Source organism: Plectropomus leopardus, chromosome 7 (assembly GCF_008729295.1).
Source record: "Plectropomus leopardus isolate mb chromosome 7, YSFRI_Pleo_2.0, whole genome shotgun sequence".
In the NCBI taxonomy this organism is placed as follows: Eukaryota; Metazoa; Chordata; class Actinopteri; order Perciformes; family Serranidae; genus Plectropomus; species Plectropomus leopardus.
The window spans coordinates 7,860,690-7,879,887 of NC_056469.1; the positions used below are offsets into that span (position 1 = coordinate 7,860,690).

The 19,198-nt window shown below is 39.4% G+C and overlaps 1 protein-coding gene across 1 annotated transcript in view; it reads right to left on the bottom strand.

Annotated features, from left to right (window-relative positions):
• The window catches only part of me1 (malic enzyme 1, NADP(+)-dependent, cytosolic), a 95,748-nt gene that overhangs the window by 4,460 nt on the left and 72,090 nt on the right, over positions 1 to 19,198 (bottom strand). Inside the window, exons 6-7 of the mRNA XM_042490757.1 lie at positions 12,354 to 12,457; positions 872 to 981 (exon numbers count right to left, since the gene is read on the bottom strand). Of these exons, the coding sequence (XP_042346691.1) occupies positions 872 to 981; positions 12,354 to 12,457 (214 nt within the window). The remainder of the gene's footprint in view (positions 1 to 871; positions 982 to 12,353; positions 12,458 to 19,198) is intronic.

Sequence of the window (19,198 nt, forward strand, 5' to 3'; positions counted from 1 at the left end):
ACACAGTAGTGCTGTAAAAAAAATTAGCAATACGTATTGATTCTGAATACTTGAAACAGTTTCAATACTCATTAAGTATCGATACACTGGTAGCTGCACTTTCTCGCTCTCTTTTATTGTTAATGTTAACTACAGTCATACTGATGTTATGTGCTACTGACCAAGTAAAGTTGTTGTTGCCAACCTTGTTAGTAATATCTTCAAATAAAAACGTTTATATTTTATCGACTCAATGTCATTTTTTTCCCTTTGGTATCAAAAATGGTATTGAATATTGACATTTTATATGGTATAAACGTTAGAAATTCTAGTACGTTGAAAAACACAGTTTAATATACTCTTACTGATCCTCCCATAGAATGAAATTAGGGGTACACATTAAAAAGAAATGCATTTCCATTTTTACTGTTTTTTACCTACTACACTCTAACTACCTATTTACAACTCCATATTTATGTCTGGCTACATTCCTAATAGGTTCATGAAAAAGGTAACATTCAGTTATTCATATAGTATTAAAGTACATTTGGATGTGCACAATGATGCCATTATTTGTGGGAGTAAAATCAGACCGATAAACAAACTACTTAAGTGAGTACAAATACTTGAGTGAGGTGTTTCTCAAACAAAAATCAAATGTACAACTTACACATTACATTTCTATTTTTCTATTTCTATTTTTGATGGTTGGATGAAAATATTGTTTAAGCTCTCTTGAAAAAAAAAAACAAAACAAGATTTATTCACACAAATATTCATATTTTAATATCATCCTGTACTCTTATGCAAGAAAAAGAATGGATGGGTTAAATGAACAGAGAAGATTGTGTGTGTGTGTTTGTGTGTGTCTTTATGTTTGTCGTTGAGTTACCTTGGATGTCATCGTTGAATGTGCAGTACTGGTTGCGGTATTTGCTCAACAGCCGGAAAGCATTAACATTTGCAAAGTCCTCAAATTGAATCAGACAGTCCATTCCATACCTGTAAACACGAGAGCTGCATTAACTCTGACTGTACTAATAGAGAACTTTAAGAGACAGAAAAGGGGAAAAACTGAGCTATAGTTATTTCAGAAAGTGAAGAGTCCTCTAATAGACTTTTACACCCACTCAAACACACAAATGAACACATACAGAGAGAGCAGTCTCCTGAGGGGGGCACTCTCCCACTACATTATAAAGCACAGGACAGAAATCAGGAGAAGTGATGCTGGCTTCTTACTGCACAAAGTTAAAACAATTGCTGGAATTCCTGAATATGCATTGATATATTAAAAATGTTTCAATAAACAGAGAGGAATTATCTCTTTCAACAGAAGTCACATCAAAAGTGAAAATCACAGCCACAGAACTTTGTGCAATGTTTCGTTTAATGGCCAAGTGACAAGTTGACACCTGTTTTCTCCAACTTCATGACAGCACCTCACAATGGGTCTCTGTGAGGAAGGTCAAACCTCCACAAAAGAGTAGAATCACAAAACACCAAATCTGAAGGAGAGGAAGCCCACCCAGTCTTCCAGTAAAGCAGCTGTGTTCAATTTTACGAGATGCTGTCAGACCACCTTTAACATACAGAAGTCTGCACCTCCTACCTCCTACCAAAACATCATACAACAAAAAAAAAAACCCATGAGGCAAGCATTATGAGACTGGAAATTAGATTCAGCAGCGACAAAAAGGAATCCCAAGTTCACATGCCTTTTAACACGTGGAACTTTTGCTCAGGAATTTACTGGATGTTTGCTGCTCTCCAAGATGAAAGACAGGCTTTCAGCTGGAGGAAAAGCAAGGACCTGGTGAAGGTGTAAAAGATGACGGAAAAGCAAACAGCAGAACAGGTGCTGAAGAAATTCTTAATCAATAGTCTACAATATATTACTGAAGACATCTACAGCGCCAGATTTGATCAGCTCTGGCTACCTAACAAACTAAGCAAACGCAAACTTCATGATTTGGGAAAAGTGTTTTAGGAGAATGAATCACCGTGTAAGTGAATGTAACAAATTACAGTAACTAAGACAGTGAGTTTTGCTGGCTGCTGGAGTGTTAACCTCCAAAAATCCATAAAAGACCCAGCTAATTCTAAATTATGGTAGGATTGGTTTCTAGACAGTGGAGGACCACTATACACTGGTTGTGCTGAATGGGACTCTTTTTTGGCTTAGATCTAAAACTACAGCAGTATCTACAGTTTGAAATAGAGCAGATAAACACACTGTTTCAATCATTCCTTTGCCTCTGGTTATTGCTGTTGTAAAGGTAAAAATAAATAAATAAATAAATAAATAAAGACCACCTGTCAAGCTCTTGATATACCGAATATCGCTCTTATTACTACTCTATGAAAACCTTTTCGGCATGTGGTGAAATCCAAAGCTTGACAGGCCTGCTATACCTAGTTACAGTTGACAAACTGTGACTGGACAATCAGTGTTTATGGTGGGGTTTTGCAAACGGTCAGTCAAAGAGATTTAAATTATTCAAGATATTATGTTTAAGGAAAATTCTCGCACTTGGTGAAATTGCATAAAGAGCAAAATGAAAAAACAGACAACTTGTTGCAATACGATGACAAAAGCAGGAGATAGCTGGAATAGCTACACAAATGTCTTTTCAATGGTGTGACTGTCTGAAAGTAAAGATGAGCAGTATAACTTTTATTAAGCTAGAAACAATGGGAGGAAAGGGTGAGGTTGTCTGAAACCTGTATTAAAAACACCAGGGATCATGTTTCAGTGAGTGACGGAAGAAATTGGGAGCTGGCCAAGCAAACAGGCCAAGCTGCCCTGAAAATCCCCCCCCCCCCAACACCTGCAGCTCTGCAGTTAACTGAAGAAGAAGAAGGGGGAGATGTCACACTTTTATTCTTCATGCATCTGTCTATCTTTTATCTTCCTCTCTCTGTCTGTTACTTCTTCAGTCTTTTCATAAAACCCCACCTCATAAGGAGAAGGATTCTTGTTTGCACTGTTATTGTATGATTCACCAAAGCTCTTTCCCACTCGTTACAGCGGCTGCTAAACTGCTTAAACATTCAGCAGTAGGAGGATGAAAGTAAGCGGAAGCGAGGCAGGAAAGAAATGCAGGATAAGAAGCAACTGAGTTCAGCTACAATAAAACTTAATGTCCTGATGAGAGAGTGCCATCGCTGGGTCACTGTTTATCCTTCCCTCTGCCACACTGCAAGACACTGATTCCTAATACAGAGACTGACAGCCCCGCTGACTTACTGCCAACACGGCAGTAGCGCTGAGGAGGGAAATGTGTTTTCTATCAAGCAGCGAGCAGTACTAAAGCACCGAGAGCTTGTGCGAAGAGGAGGAATAATGAGGCCAAGAAGGGAGCTATAAACTTTTCATTGTGTTCAGCCTTTAAGGGAGACAGAGACAGGCGACAGGCGAGGATAGATGTGGCGTTGCTCCGCTGCCAACGCAGCGCCCTCTGGTATGGTTTGGTGCAACTCGCTACTGGAGAGGTCACACCAGTTCACGCAGAAACCAGGCTGCCTGTGCAGGAAGCTCAAGAGTCCAAAAAGATGGATGTGGGAGTGTAGTCCTCTGCAGAAGTTGCTCTCACATGCTATTAAGTATTCTCAGTAACGACAAAGGATTTGGTTTGAAGGCTTCAAATTAAAAGTGAGTAAAAAACAATGTCACCCATCAAACATCTGTTTAATTTTAAAATAATAGCCCAGAAAGATCAGAAACTCCTGACACAGATCTGAGAATGACTGAGCTGTGAACACATGCATTTTTATGGGCATCCACCGAAAATAAACTACAGAGTGACTATCTGTGGTTGTGGTACTGCCGAAAGAAAGGAACATCTTCCCAATGAAGAAAGCTCTTTGGTCTCTGGCCCTAGCCATAAAGATAGAGGGGAGTATTTTTGACAATGTGTGTGTGTGTGTGTGTGTGTGTGTGTGTGTGTGTGTGTGTGTGTGTGTGTGTGCTTTGCCTAGAACAAAGCTTCTTTTGGAGGCCATTTATGTTCGTTGTCCCTATTCTGTCTAAAAGTCTGTTGTCTTTCTTTGACGCCCCTTTGAATGGAACGCCAAAATCGTACAATGCTCCTCCTGCCAGCTGAATAGTGGGATTACTGTCACTGGGTAACCACACAAGAAAAGTGGAAATAAATGTTTTAAAGGTGCCAATATTGCAATGACTTATGGTATCAAATAATTATACCATACAGTTTTAATGTTTAGACTGAAAATTACACAAGTAAAACACTGTAAAAAGATTTTAAATATGAATTACTCAAAATTATTTTTTCATAGGGAAACAAAACATTGGGCCCATAGAAAAAGGGAATGGACCTTTTAAGCTATAATATATGTCAAAATACTGATAAACAGTAACATAGTTTTTGGGTCCAATGGATCCATCTGATACTAAAAACCTGTGTTAGAGGAGAACCTTTGATATCAAGTGTCATACATAATAAATATACTTATAGGCTACACCTTTGTGTAAACTTGTGGACAGATAGTGACTTCACATACATTTATGTAAAAATGTTTGAGATAATTACTTTATATCTGGTGGAATAAGATGAGGGCATAACAATTCTGAGCTCAAAACAAAGTTCAGGTCATATTGCAAACTCCACTGCCAAAACAGCAACTTTGTTCCCCTTCTAATGGCTGTTGTGAATAAAGAAAGAGATGGTGTATCCCTGCTGTTGAGATTTGGCAGTGTGATCACTTTCCATCTCTTTGTCCAGTGCTTTGTCAACAGCAGTGTCTGTTCAGTGACTTCTGAGACCAAAAAGGGCCTGGTGGGAAAGCACTCACATCTTTCACTAGGATGAGAGAACTGGCAAGAACAATCCTGCCTACACCTGCTTAAGGGTGTAAAACTGTGGCAATAAAAACTCTTGTTTCTGATACCGTTGACTAGATGACTCAGATTGTGAGCAGAAATATAAATCCTAGCTTGTCTCTTGAAAGTGAATCTCATAAAAGTTGCCTGATGCAGCTTTGTGGTAGCTATGACCTTTGTGATTGCATGTGGTAACTGGGGAAAAATGGGAAACAACAAACAACTTTGTAGCTGCAGTTTGGACAGCAGCACACTCACAGACTTTATTTACTTACTGATTCATTCATGACCAACCTGTCTGACGCTCCTGGCACCTTGACTTTCAGACCTTGGCTTCTGGTTTCCATTTCAAATACCCACAAGCCAAAACCAACAGATACAAACAATCTTTTTTACACTCAGCCATTTCACTGCTTAACTCCAACAGAAAAGGGTAATATAAGCTTGAGCACCCAACCATGCTTGGTAAATATATATTGGAATTCATATTTTACATATTTACTTTTTAATTTTTCTTAAAAAACTTTTTATCACATGTTGCATTAAATTGCCTTGTGTGTGTTTTTGTTCTTATGTTATTGCTTTTTTCACTGCTGCACAATTGCCCTTCTGCAGACAAATAAAGGTTTACTTGACTTGCCCAAAGTGGCTGAAAGTTTGCATAGATTGAAACACACTAAATCACAGTTACTGGCTTCCACTGCAATCTATAGGCTTCTTTATGGCAAATGGTTATAATAAATAACAATAACAGATCATGACTTGTATGTGATTGCTCTTAGTGCTAACTCACAGAGAGCTACTTCTCAACTCTGCAGGTCGATTCAGATTTACAGAACATTTTAGTATCTTTTAGCCAATTGTTTTGGCTTCCTTGCCTGCAAATTACTGTTCTCCCTCTTATAATGTAGTTTTTTTTTTCAGCCAGCTGTTTTAACAAAAAGCACCAAAAACCCACAGTACACCATCTGCTCAGCACCAAACAGCAGACAGACAAAGTTAGCAACTACTTGGTCAATATTGAAGTGAAGGCTTTAGGAGCTTGAGATAGATATTTGTCTTTGTGGATGGTGAAGTGCAAAACATCTAAAAGAAGACCAAATATTAAACTTTGGGCACATATCAGGCAGCCGCAAACATGTAATATTGCTCTGAATCTGCTGAATACGTAAACACGAAACTGCAGTGTTGTGTCTACAATTTGCCTCTGTTGTCCCCAAGTGGTCAACAAAGAAAACTTTGCTTCAAATATTAACTATCTCTCTATAATCTTATCATTGTATTACAAACTAAATAACAATCAAACTCCCAAAAAGTCAGCTAATCTGCTTCATCAAGATTTTGTGGTTGTGGCTCGATTAGATTTGACTGACACGTTATCACATTCTTACTTAAATTTGCTAAAACCCACCCACATCAGACCAGTGAAATAAACACAAGTCAAAATCTCTCATGTGAAATAGGTTTTAGTTATAGTGGCCTGTTCCATACACTTCTTGAACATTTACCTGCAGAAGTAATGCACCACAATTTGTATATAGCCCATACAATCAGGACAGCTGCAATCACACGACCAGTGTGCTAATAAGAGAGAAGAGGGAGATAAAAGTCTATGTAAGGAGGCAGGGTGGGGTGGTGAATGGGTCAAAAAACACAGGACTTTCCCCCAGGAGACTGGTGTTTCTTTTCCTAAAGCTATCCTACAAAACTTTATGTTAAGTTTATATTATGTTTTTCATGAAGCGCTAATTCATGAGATGTCATATAAACCATTGTATGTGCATTTTCAGAAGATATAAGATCCACCTTTGTGAAGTTGTACTGGCACATCACATCACTTACTGCAAGATTCTTTCTCTAAAATAGTGCAGTGTTTGTATTCATCTATCCTTCATCAAATATAGACATACTATATAATTATCATACCAATGAAGGTGTTTTGATTTCAGTAATTTTCTCGTTGCAGACCACAGGGAAAAGAAAATGACCAGACCGGCAGACAAGACACCTGCAGAGGAGACGGTAACCTTTCCTGCCATGGTGCTTTTTAAACTATCTGGAAAATAATGCAGCATAACACAGAGCCCCTTTGTCCTTAAAACTTTTATTTTGCTGTGATTTATGATGTGCCACTGCAATACCTGTAGCGGAAAGAAAGGAAAATACCTAAACTCATTGTTTTCTAGAGTACTAACTTGATGCTTAGTGCCAGACCAGTCAATATATTGAGAAAAACTCCTTGTGACATTATTATTAATGTCTGATTGTATGAAAAAGAGTATGAGACACGAGACACTTTCCCATGTGGCGAATCACTCAGACCCTGGTGTTATGTCTGGGCCAATCTGTAAGACAGGGGAGTTAACGAGTGACCCAGCTCCTTCAGGAAACACAATCTGGCTTCATCTGAGACTCGATGAAATCTGAATCTCCAGCTAATAGGAAGTAGGTGGATGTCGTACATACTTCCAACACTGTGGGGTGGGGGGGGGGGGGGGGGGGGCAAGAAGCAGAGGAGAAGTAAGTCTTTAGTCGCCCATACAATACCAAGGAGGACCTCTGCAAAGAAGGTCACACACAAGGGCGCTCTGTCCAAACACAGCTGTCCAACTAGCATGTATATATGTGTTTGCGCACACACACACACACGCACACGCACACACACACACACACACACACACACACACACACACACACATTGACTGTTACCACAGTCCCTACAGGGCTTCATGGCTTCATGGCTGAGCCTTAATAAATCCCCAGCCCCCTCTCTCTCCTGAGAGCCAGTGTCTCTCAGCACACATTATTTCTCAAATCCCTGAGCCGACATTAAAGACAAAGACGCATTCTGCATTCTCTCTCCTCTGTTGGTCCTTTCATCCAGCCATCAGTCTGTCTCTCAGTTCCTTACTGTCTCAGTGCCAAGAGTTTAAAATGGTGAAGGGCATTTGTGTATTTTTTGCATGCTACTCAGATTAGAGCCTTCTGTATCAAATACTGAACAATCATTTCTGATATAAAAAATTATTTAATTTCACCAACCTAAAGTCTAAAAATCCTCTAAGTACCGTTTAAGAGTTTGACACTTTGGGAAATATATTTTATCGCTTTTGCGCCCACATTTACCACCAACAACTGGTTAGCTTAGCTTAGCACAAACACTGGAAACAGCTAGCCAAGCTTCATCCAAGGGGAAGAGAATCCGCCTGTTAGCACCTCTTAAACTATTTCAATCCCTAATTAACACATTAATATCTCATTTGTTTGTAAAAACAGCATATTGTTGTTTTGGAAGGGGTGCCAGACTAATTCTTGGCTGTATGAGGAGATTTCTGCTGATTGCCTGGCAACCTAACAACAACTAAAGGACTCAACCGGAAACTAAAAAAAGATCAGGTCAGCGATAATAGGTCGGACCTGCCCCGTCTGGTCATGCATATCATGATGTAAGTACTTTGGATCAAACAGGGCTTAAGCTGAGCTAATGTCATATGCAGCTGCTAGACAAAGACTTATCTGTTTGGAGATCAGCACAGACATGATGGGTTATAGTAGGACTTGTCATCCCCCCTCCATTAACTTCAATAGAAGTGGCACCAGTGCAAACTTCAAATACTGTGACGCAATGAGCCTTCCTTCTTTTATAGTTTCTTGCAAGACTCCAGAGAGTAACTGCACCTGGCCTAGAAATTGTCTGGAACATAACCTGCCATAAAAACCACAATGTTTTACACTTACTTTACAGTTTTTAAACACTGGAGAAAAATATAGATTCTGCTGAAACACAAAATATGTTCAGAATTATTAATCTAGCTTGTTAGAGCTGGTAATAAAATGGACCCACAGAAAAAAACATGTGTACATTGAGTTACTATCATTTATTGCATGTGTAAATGGCTTTTCAATTTGTTGATATAAAAAGCATCAAAGTATTAACATTATTTATCCCAATACCTATTGCAGTTTTACTTTATAAAGAACTCCTGCTGACTTAAAAATAATAAGATAACTTAATGTATCTTATCAAAACATTTGAAAGCATCAAAAATCATAATGGACCATGTGGCTACTGGTAGAGAACTTTTTACTTTTAAAAAACAAAAAAACCCCAAAAAAAACAAAACCCAACAACAAAAAAAGGAATCTTTTTAGGGTATACTAAAAACTGCACGCTACCAAAAGCATATGCATTTATGCCATATTGAATACTGACAAAAGTGGCATGTTGTTCCTGAGATATCAGAATGACTAAGTCAGAAAAATGTTTTTTGCTGAGCATTATGATGTCACAGTGAAGTTGAACTTTTGGATATGAAATGTCGTAAGGTCATCATTTATTCTAGAAATTTGTGTGAAATTTTCAAAATACGTTCCATGTGTTACGGCCCAAAACATGTTTTGGGCAGCCACAGTGAACTTGACCTTTTATCACCAAAATCTAATCCATTCATCATTGAGTCCTAGTGGAGGTTTGTGCTAAATTCAAAGAAATTCCCTTAAGGAGTTCTTGAGATATTAAGTTCATAGGAATGGGATGGGCGGACGAACAACCCAAAAACATAATGCCTCCAGCCACGGCTATTGCTGGTGAGGAGCCATTAAAATCTTATGGTTTATTGCTGTGCGACTAAAACACATCTTTTCTCTTACTGACTGCAGTTGTGTGGAGTTTTCACTTCCTGCACATCCCTCCAGTTTCCTCTCATGAGATTCATGCAGTAGGATTCTCAAAGAGGAATGTGCACAAACCAACAAGAATATATTGAGGATTGAGTGTGATGAAAATGGTGTTTTTCCTGACAAAAAATACTGGCAAAAAAAAATTAAAAGTTCAAAACCTTTGCAGAGCCTTGTGTTATGGGTGTGTGCAGGAGCAATGAGATTAGGGGATAATTCATTTCTGTCTGAAGACAAAAGCTTTAGATAACACCTGCTGATTATCACCAGGAGCAGTCGCCTTAGACATCAAACGCTCAGTTGCATCATGAACCATTCTTTATCTGAGGAGCATTTTTGAACAGTGGATTAAAAAAAAATCCCCCCAGACTCCTGCTGCTTATTGATGACGAGTCAATCTGGAGTATTTTAGTTCCCGTTTAGTTTCTTAGAAAACTAGGCATGGATATTACTTAAAGGACTGCAGAGCTGTAATCATTCATTCAATCTCTGAGCCCATAATTACTCATTTTCCGCCAATCTGGCTCCTTTGGGGAAAAAAGCTTCGCTGTTCCCTGTAGTTGAGAAGCCACCCGGTTATTAGAGTCATGGCTTCCTGTTGCCAGCTGGAGGGGGCCCAGACCCCGGCTTCTCCTACTGGACTCTGGACTCTCTGGGTCGAGTCTTAACCAGGCCCATGTGTGTCTGGCTGTGATGGCTTCATGGCACACAGGGACGCAGAGATAAACATATGTGTCGGCATGCATGCAAGGTATACAAAAGTCTCATTGAGGAAAGTACTGCAATAAATTCCAAAGGGAAGCAGTATGACTCACCTAATTTCAGCTCAGAGAGGAGGGCAAAGATAAGATCAGTGTATGAAACCCAAATGAATATGGAATATCAAACACTCAATGCCTTACTGTGCCTCTGAGTCAAACAAGCCAAAGCTGTCTCCTCACTGTGATCCACTAATGAATCAAACAGGGTTTAGCATGTCCACATGACATCACAATTCTGAATTATGCATCCAGTGTAATTGAGGAAGATATGATGGGATGCGTTCCCTTGACTGGGAACACTGGAGTCAACACAGAGACAAAATATACAGATTATATATACAGATATACAGATTTTTACACAAACCAGAGGTCTATTCCTGTAAGCTTCTCTGTTAACATGCTCAGTATATTCTGGAAGCCAGTGGTTCCTTCCTCCTTTTTCATGTAAAGAACCCCTTAACTGACACATATGAGGTCACGGGCCACCATTTGAAAAAAAAAAAACTTTTCAGGGACCGCCATCTGAAAAGATTTGGGTTGTTTGATATGATTAAGACCAGAATTCTACAGTTCTTTACTAGAGTTGCAACCATATACTGTATAAAATCATAAATGTAGCGACCATGATGTCACACATTGGTTTGTGGACTGCCATTTTAAAGCCTATGCATTTTGGCCTCCCCCATCTTGCTTTTTTTTGGAGCCAGAAGTAACCACAATTCAACAAGAGGTTGGAGCGACGGGTAGATCTGACTCATAGACTTTGGTAACCCCTCACAGACAGTCATATTTTAGTGTCACACCCTTAAATATGCTTAGCTTTAAGCCTTAATAAAAAGTAAACAGGCAAGGTATGTAAAAAATGTACCTCCTGTACAATTGTCATGAAGGGGGATATTAGCTACAGAGACCAAAACCATCTTTTACATGGAAACATATTTATTTCTGCAATAGGGTTAGGCAATTTAACACCGGGTCTATGGGGATTTGCCCTGTTTTGGAGTCAGCCTCATGTGGTCATTAGAGGAACTGTAGTTTTGGGCACTTCATATTGGCTTCATTTTTCAGCTCTGAACATTTCTGCTTGGTCGCAATGAGCATTCTATCAGTTAGATCGATGGTCAGAAAATTAATTGGCAACTATTTTGGAAATCAAAAATCAAAAATTGTTCTGGTCATTTTTTTAAAGTAAACTAGCCAAACATTTATTGGTTTCATGTAACATAACAGAATTTGATGCTTTTCTGATAACAAACTGATGGATTTTTGAAAGCTTAGTCTAATAAAACACACCATTTGAAGACATCAGTGTGGGCTCTGAGAAATTACACTGGCATTTTTCACTGTTTTCTGATATTTCCTTGATAAAATGATTGCTAAAATAATCAAGAAAATAAAGACCGGAATAATCAATAATGAAAATAATCATCCAGCCCAACAGTCAGCAATTGAGGAGATGACCATTGTTCTTGTAACTCTTACTCAGAGTTCACTTCTACAGTGAATTAAGTAGTAAATACTAAGCATTCAGATTAATCATGTATTGCTTTTTAAAATGTGCTGTTTTCTACAACTAAAGAAGCTCTCTATCATTCCTTAAAAAATGAATTTGACCAATTGGCAGTGTTTGTGTGGACTAAAAAGCAAGCCAGATGATTGTGGATAGTTTAAAAATAGATATTGCTATACTGCCAAGAGTCAGTTCAGCTGTTGACAGTTTAACTTCTGAATAGTTGGTTAGCTTTGCTCTCAGCCCTCCTCCGTCTGGAGAGAATCATGCCACTTAAATCAATAGCACTGATGGTTACCAAGGCTCTCTGATCACTTTTCAATAGGCTCATGTTGCCAACCAGCCAGTAAGCAGAAATTCGGTTGTACTGGCAACCACAATTTAGTTTAAAGATGGTAAAACCGAACCATCTCCGACTGAAATTCCAGACCCCTGAATCCCATCACACCGCACACACCGATGATGCTAAACTGCTTGACATATTTGGTTTAAGAGCCCCATGTGCTGTATATATTAAAATGACAATAACAGGCCGCATACGGGAAGCAGGCAAATGATCAATTGAAGGTTGATATGATCCTACCTGTCCGACACAGCCTTCATAAATTCATCCAGCAGGTCATCGTAGGCCTGGCCTCGCACTCTCTTATGTCTCAGCCCGATGTAGAGAGGGTCTTTCAGCAGCATCTGCAAAAACACACAGAGGACAGAATAGCAGGTGAGAGGACAGAATATGAAACTAAAAGGAAGACCGAAGGAGAAGACGAGAAGAGGGAGAGCACACGTTGTTTTTAATGTTCCATCTAAACTTTTTTTTGTCTTTAAAACTGCACTGGGCAACTATTGATTACTTAACATATCTACGAGAGGAATTTTTCAAGAGTATTCCAGTGGCATTGGCATTGCACTCCTTATAACATGGCTTGTTTAACGACTGACCGTTTTGAAAAAAGATGAAAAATGAAAAAACTGATGCAGCTTAACAAGTGAAATAGGCTTTTTTAATCCACGTGTTTTCCTTCTTGTCAAAAACTGGTGCCTATATTACCCACAATGCATCTCAACCAATCACAGTTTGTTTAGTAATTCAGGGGAGTCATGAAAGTAGCGACTAATGTAGCCCCAAACAATTTGCTTTCAAACAGAGATGAGGAGTTTGCAACAGAGGTCTGGTAAGAGCACCTGTTTCTAACTCCATATCAACTTTTTTTTTTAGTACTCTTGTAGTATTCACCGACTGATGCTGACTCAAGTGACATCACTTGGGGCAATTTATCAGACATACTTTTTTTTCTGTTATGCAGTAGTACTCCCCTGCCCCTAAAAAGAAATCCATGGAGTTCCCCTGTAAAACCTTAATTTCCAGAAATTCTCCAATGTGATGCAAGTAAATTACAAACAGTACACTCATTTCTCAAATTGTGAGCAATTACATGCATTCAGACTTTAATATCAACCTTTATGGCTTTGAATATGAATAATGATGAACATTTGCGAAGATTAAGTTGGAACAACACTTCCTATTTATGCTATACTTGGTACCAAATTGAGAAGTTCTCTTCAGGAAAGTAACAAAATAGTTAAAGCTTTAAGTTTATGTCTGTAGACTAAATTGTACTCCAGCCATTTAAGATTGCATTTCTATAAAGTTGGGGGGCTGTAAAGAGACCAATAACAATCAATGTGTAACAGAGGTGAAAATAATGCTTGTTATTCTGAGTATGCGCCAAGCTTCTAACACACAGGAGCCTACACTTCCCAAAAAACTAATTTATAGTGTCTTTTCATTAAACAATCTTGGCCTGGTAAATGTCCACTTGTCTTTCCATCATACTGGCCCGAGCTTGTAACACAGGCTTGATGTTACAAATATAAAATCTTTAAGTAAAATTAACCTTGGTGATGTCATTTTATTTATTCATACTATTCAAAACTCCTTCTGGTGCCAAGAAAAAAATGTTCTCCTGTAAGTGGCTAGAGCCAGGACTTTTTGTTTGTTTTGTATTATTTCTTATCTTTAATGTGAAACCTCAGTAACCTCATTCAGAGAGCTGAGTCATTTACAATGAACCCCTCTGTGTCATACAAGCTAACAAATTTTAACATAACTGACTACCCTTTGCTGAACGTAAGAAAAAAAGAAAAAAAATTATGGGACAATTTCATCAGAGGTATAAAACATTTAATGAGAACAGCAGTATTGTGTAAGTTTCAATTACTAAAATAAAACTATTATATTTGTTTTATGTCTGTGTTTGTGTCTGATTGTTCATCGCCTGCATGCTCATAAAGAGTGTAAAGAAACAGGGAGTAAGAAACTGTGTGTAAGATTTCTGTCCAGTCTTGACAATTGCAGGATCTGAAAATTAAAAAGCGAGAGCACATCCTGTGTCTCTGTTGACTTTAGACCTGCCCCATGTGTGTGATTATTAAGTGTTGAGGAACACCTCCTTTCACATCAGGTCACACATGTCAGTGTACAGCAAATCATAACTCCACTGAAATCAACTAAAATCTGGCCTTAATAAAAAAAAAAAAAAAGTATTTTGTTAAAAATTTGTGGCAAGATTTAACATTTCGGCCACACTGTGCTTCAGAGTTTTGGATTACGTCAAAATTATGTATTTTGACTGGGTTACTATTGTAGTGGCAAGTGAGAGAAGAATGAAAAATTAAAGGAAGTTCACTGAGTTCCTGGGAAAAGGATGAATTGAAATGAAAAATATAAATGTGTGACAAACTGTATGTAGTATTTTGAAGAATGAGAGGGATAGAGCGGGGAAGGGACAAAATTAAGAGCAGGGGTTGCTGGGAGCCATGTGTGACACAGAGACAGACATAGAGAATGACAGAGAGAGTGAGACTGATGAATTAGGTGGAAGTAAATGCAACCTAGCAGTAATAGACTGTGCATAGCCTTTGCTTTGGGGTATCAGCACATATTTCATCAGATCTTTGACTGGCTGCTCCTGCATGATGTAACACGGCTGGTCTAAATGTATAACCCGCTGAAGATTTCTACCTAGACACATTAAGGAAGACAGACTCAAATCTATGCGCTATACTCTATTCTTTCTGTAAACTCCTTGACTTACAGGATATTTTGATCCCAAAAAGTGAGAAACTGATCCAGAGTGCTGGCATGCCTCATTGGGACAGGCGACCTTTACTTCTGGAGATGGATAATTAGAGGGTGCCACTAAGATGAACCGCCTTTCCATGGCAGGGTCAAGGAGTTGCCATGTCCAAGAACAGCTCAAAAGTTTTATATAAGGCAATATTTATTTGAAGTTGACAACTCATTTCCTGGCCAGCCTTTAATGGGCAGTAATAGGTTGGAGGTGGCCAAGTACAACAGTAACCAAAACAAGCAAAACATTTTCATGTCATCCCAACGAGAGGTGGATTGATATCAGAGAGAGCTTTTGGTGGTCATTTCACGAAATGATGCAAGATCATGCAAGAAGAAAGATAAATATTGTTTGTGAAAAGTTGGTTACCCCTGCAGTGGATTTTACTTTCAACTAATGGGCCATTTATTGATGGTGAGTTTTTGTTTTATAATCGAGTCCGCTTTATTTTTGCTGTGACAAAACTGCCTTTAAAGAAGTATTTCACTTTTAATAAAACTAAGGTTTTGAAATTGGTGCAAGAGAAAACAGAGAAAAGGGACTGTGACATTCACTTTTGCTGAAGAGACAGAAAACCTACAACTACCAGAATGCACTGGGCCTCACAAGACCAACAAACGCTCCCGTTAGTAGTTAAAGTAATGCGAACACATCCATTTGACAAAATGGTAACAAAGGATTTTGTATTACAGTTTAAATATAATATAAAATATTTTTCTGAAATCATTTGAGAAATAGGCCATGTAGTACTAGAATCCTGGTTCATATATTTGATGTGTGCTGCTTAGTTTTACTGTTTGGTCTCAGTTTTTTCAGCCTCCGTTGTCTTTTGCAGGGAACAATATGGCACCCACTTCCTGTTTACAAACTCTCACCATTACAGCTAAACAAGGCACTAAAATATGTTTTTTGAAAACATTTTAGGTGAGAAGTAGGCAGTGCAGGAACATTATCTTGCTTATATATAACCAGCTCTGCCTAGTTTTACTGTTTTACTCAAAATATCCCATTAAAAGTGAATTAGAAAGATCTGCATAATATGTGGCTCGGACAGTCCTGAGTCAGTTTCAACTGGGCTGACCTCGTTGACACTGCGCTGAACTGTTGACATGAGTTGTCTTTCTGTCCCAGATTATCTACTGTTGATTGGCTAAGCTGTCCTTTGTGTTGTACAGCCCCTTTTCTCTCAGAGAGGATTAGTCCTCGTGTATGGCTTTATAGTTCATGCTTGCTAGAGAAACAGAAGCTCCATTTTCACTGTTGCAAATGTTTCCAAACTAATGGCTGCTGGACTTCAGGAAAATAATATAAAGTCATATTTGACTCCTTTGTTGTGCTGGGTTTTTAATGAGGGAGTTTAAGTAGTTTAACATGCAGTTTTAAGTTTGAAATTTGCGACTGCAACATTTATTTAAAATAATTTAAAGAGCTGTGTAATGAGATCAGAGATCAAGAACAGCCTGGACCTTTCTGTGGTAAAGACACCCATACTAGGGATGTGAAAGCCCACCCAGTACAGATGCACAAACAGCATATTGTCCTGGATGACATCATTGGCTCTGATTTCAGCATGAGTGTGTGTTGAGGTTATTCCAGGTGACATCAGGCGCAGGGATGCACTGACAGATACAGTCCAGGAAGATAGCGAGATGATGGAGTAACAACTGGACTCCCTGCACATGTGTTTGTTTTTCTTTATGCTGTGTGTGTGATTCTCTGCCTCTTTCCTTGCAGATACATGTGTTATTTTTGTAGGTACTGCACATATGAAAGAGATAAGGTCACTGGTTCTCACACAAGATTACACTGCTACCACATTCCTCTGCAGAAGAAATAACAACTACACAATGGCTCTCTTTCTAAATGTCTAAGAAGAGACATTTTAAGGCACTGGGACTCCTCATGATCTGATAAAAGATTAGTGTGACATTTGGGGGGATATAAGCTAATTCACTTTCTTGCCAACAGTTTGATGAGAAGAGCAAGTACGTAAATTTTCCAAAATGTCAAACTATTTGTTTAAAGAAAACAAAAACAAGTATGTCTTGGTCGGGGGGTGGGGTTGGGGGGCTCTGCCTGCCCAACTGTTTGGATGTCTGCCTGCTTCCCACTCTACCCCATATCCACTCAAGGACAAATATAATCCTATAATAACAGTCATTTTAATAATTAGCTCGAACTACCACTACCTCATAGCCTCCCACCTCCATCTGCTCCAATCAGGCCTTCACAGTCAGGGCTGCAGAGTGAGGCAGTGAACCGAGGGGTAGTAGGCTAGCCTGCCTCCCACATAAAGCGAGTCCAGAAGAACTACACATAAGACACATACAGATAGAGAGACAGCCAATTTATCCCATTACAACTCATTTAGCCTGTCATCTCTTTAGAATAATGGAAAAATGGAAAAGTCGGCCCGGGCCAGGCACAGCAAAATCTCTTTTATAGCTATTTCTTTTAAAGTTGCATAAAAAGTAATATTCTCTCTCTGTCTGTGTGTGTGTGTGTGTGTGTGTGTGTGTGTGTGTGTGTGTGTGTGTGTGTGTGTATGCAGGCAAGATTGTCATATTTCTGTTATGTGCTGATGGACCAGTAGTTAATGTAAAATAAAGCCTTCCTTTCCTCGAGTTAAGAAGATCAATATAAAGTAAGTCTCTTTTCTCAGTTTCCAGTTTTCCTATTCAAGTTCTGCGGTTGTCCCATGTCAACAATTCTGTTTGTGAAATTCATGGACTGGATCTCAAGGCGCAGCCGGGAGGAGGAAAAGGTCTGGCTTGGGGACATTGGAGTCGTAGTTCTTCTTTTTGCAGATGATGTGGTTCTGTTGGCTTCCTCACACGATGACTTCCAGCATGCAGCGTGGTTTGCATTGTGTAGTGGTCAGGATGAGAGTCATTGATTCCAAGTCAGAGGCCATGGTTCCAATGATGGATTGCCCCCTCTGGGTTGGGAGAGATTTACTGCCCCAAGCGAAGGAGTTTCAGTATCTTGTGGACGTAATCACGGGTGAGGGTAAAATTGAGGCGGACAGGCAGTCTGGCAAGGGTGTTGCATCTGACCTCCAAGGTGTAGAAGGAGCTGGCCACGACAACAAAGCTTTTGATATACAGATTCATCTACATTCCAAACCTCGCCTATGGTCATGAGCTTTGGGTAGTGACCAAAAGAATTAGACGGCAGATAAAAGCAACCAAAATGAGTTTCCTCAGCAGGGTGTCTGGGCTTAACTTTAGAAGTAGGGCAAGGAGCTCAGACATCCGGAGAGAGCTAAAGGTAGAGCCGCTGCTCCTAGAGGCGCCAGAGTCCAGCAGCACCATCTCAGCCGCAACAAGCTCTTCATCAATAGTCACTAACACACACACGCACACATGCACACACATCTACACACATCTACACACATTAAAAAGTGATTCTCTTCTTTCCCTATCTTGGCAGCAGATATAAAGCAGACTGAAGCAATTGGAACAAATCACTCTATGGGACAGCTTGTTAAAGTTGCATTGTGATGCCCATAAATGTCTTAAACTCTTGCTGTGAGCCCAAGAATCCAATCTGCAGATGGTATTATCACCCTTACCCAAAATCATTCAAATGGAGCAGTAAAGTCAATGTGGAAACTGACACGGTGCCAGTACAGGACACGGTCAAAAGGTAGAACTAGTATATACTGAAGGTCTATAAAGATAAAGAGCTGAGGTGGAGGACTTGGCAGATTGAGAAAAGATTTTGCTTTCTTAATTCAGTTCCAATGGCAGGAGGAGGACAAATGTGGCAACACAATATGTATTTTATGGACTTTCTGGGAAGGCTGCAGTGTTTCTGTTGATATAATGCAAGGGATTTCAGATGGGAACTCTGATGAAGAGTGTATTAGATATACGTGTTGCCACAGAGGCTCCAACGACTCTTCCATATATGTTCTATTACTTAAATTTCTTAATTTTATTTGCAAACTCATCTATCCCCAGCAACATCTCTCATCCTTAATCCTTTTGAGACTTGTGCTTGGACTGAAACTCAACTCCAGGGACTGAGTCATGTGAATACAGACTTGGAGGATGAAGTAGAGCTCCTGACAGGCTAAGCTAAGCTGTGTTGGGCACACAAGCATCTGAGGTTGCCACGCCCTTAGCCGAGGCCGAAAGTTGTGTATATATAGACATGCACACGGACTATTCTTAGTCTGTTTAAGGCTACAGACACACGTGCCGCCCTGCCCAGATTTTGAGTCATCTTTTAGAGACGTTGCCATAGAGAACAGAGATCATAGGTGGGCAACTCTAGGTCTGCTCTGGCTGCT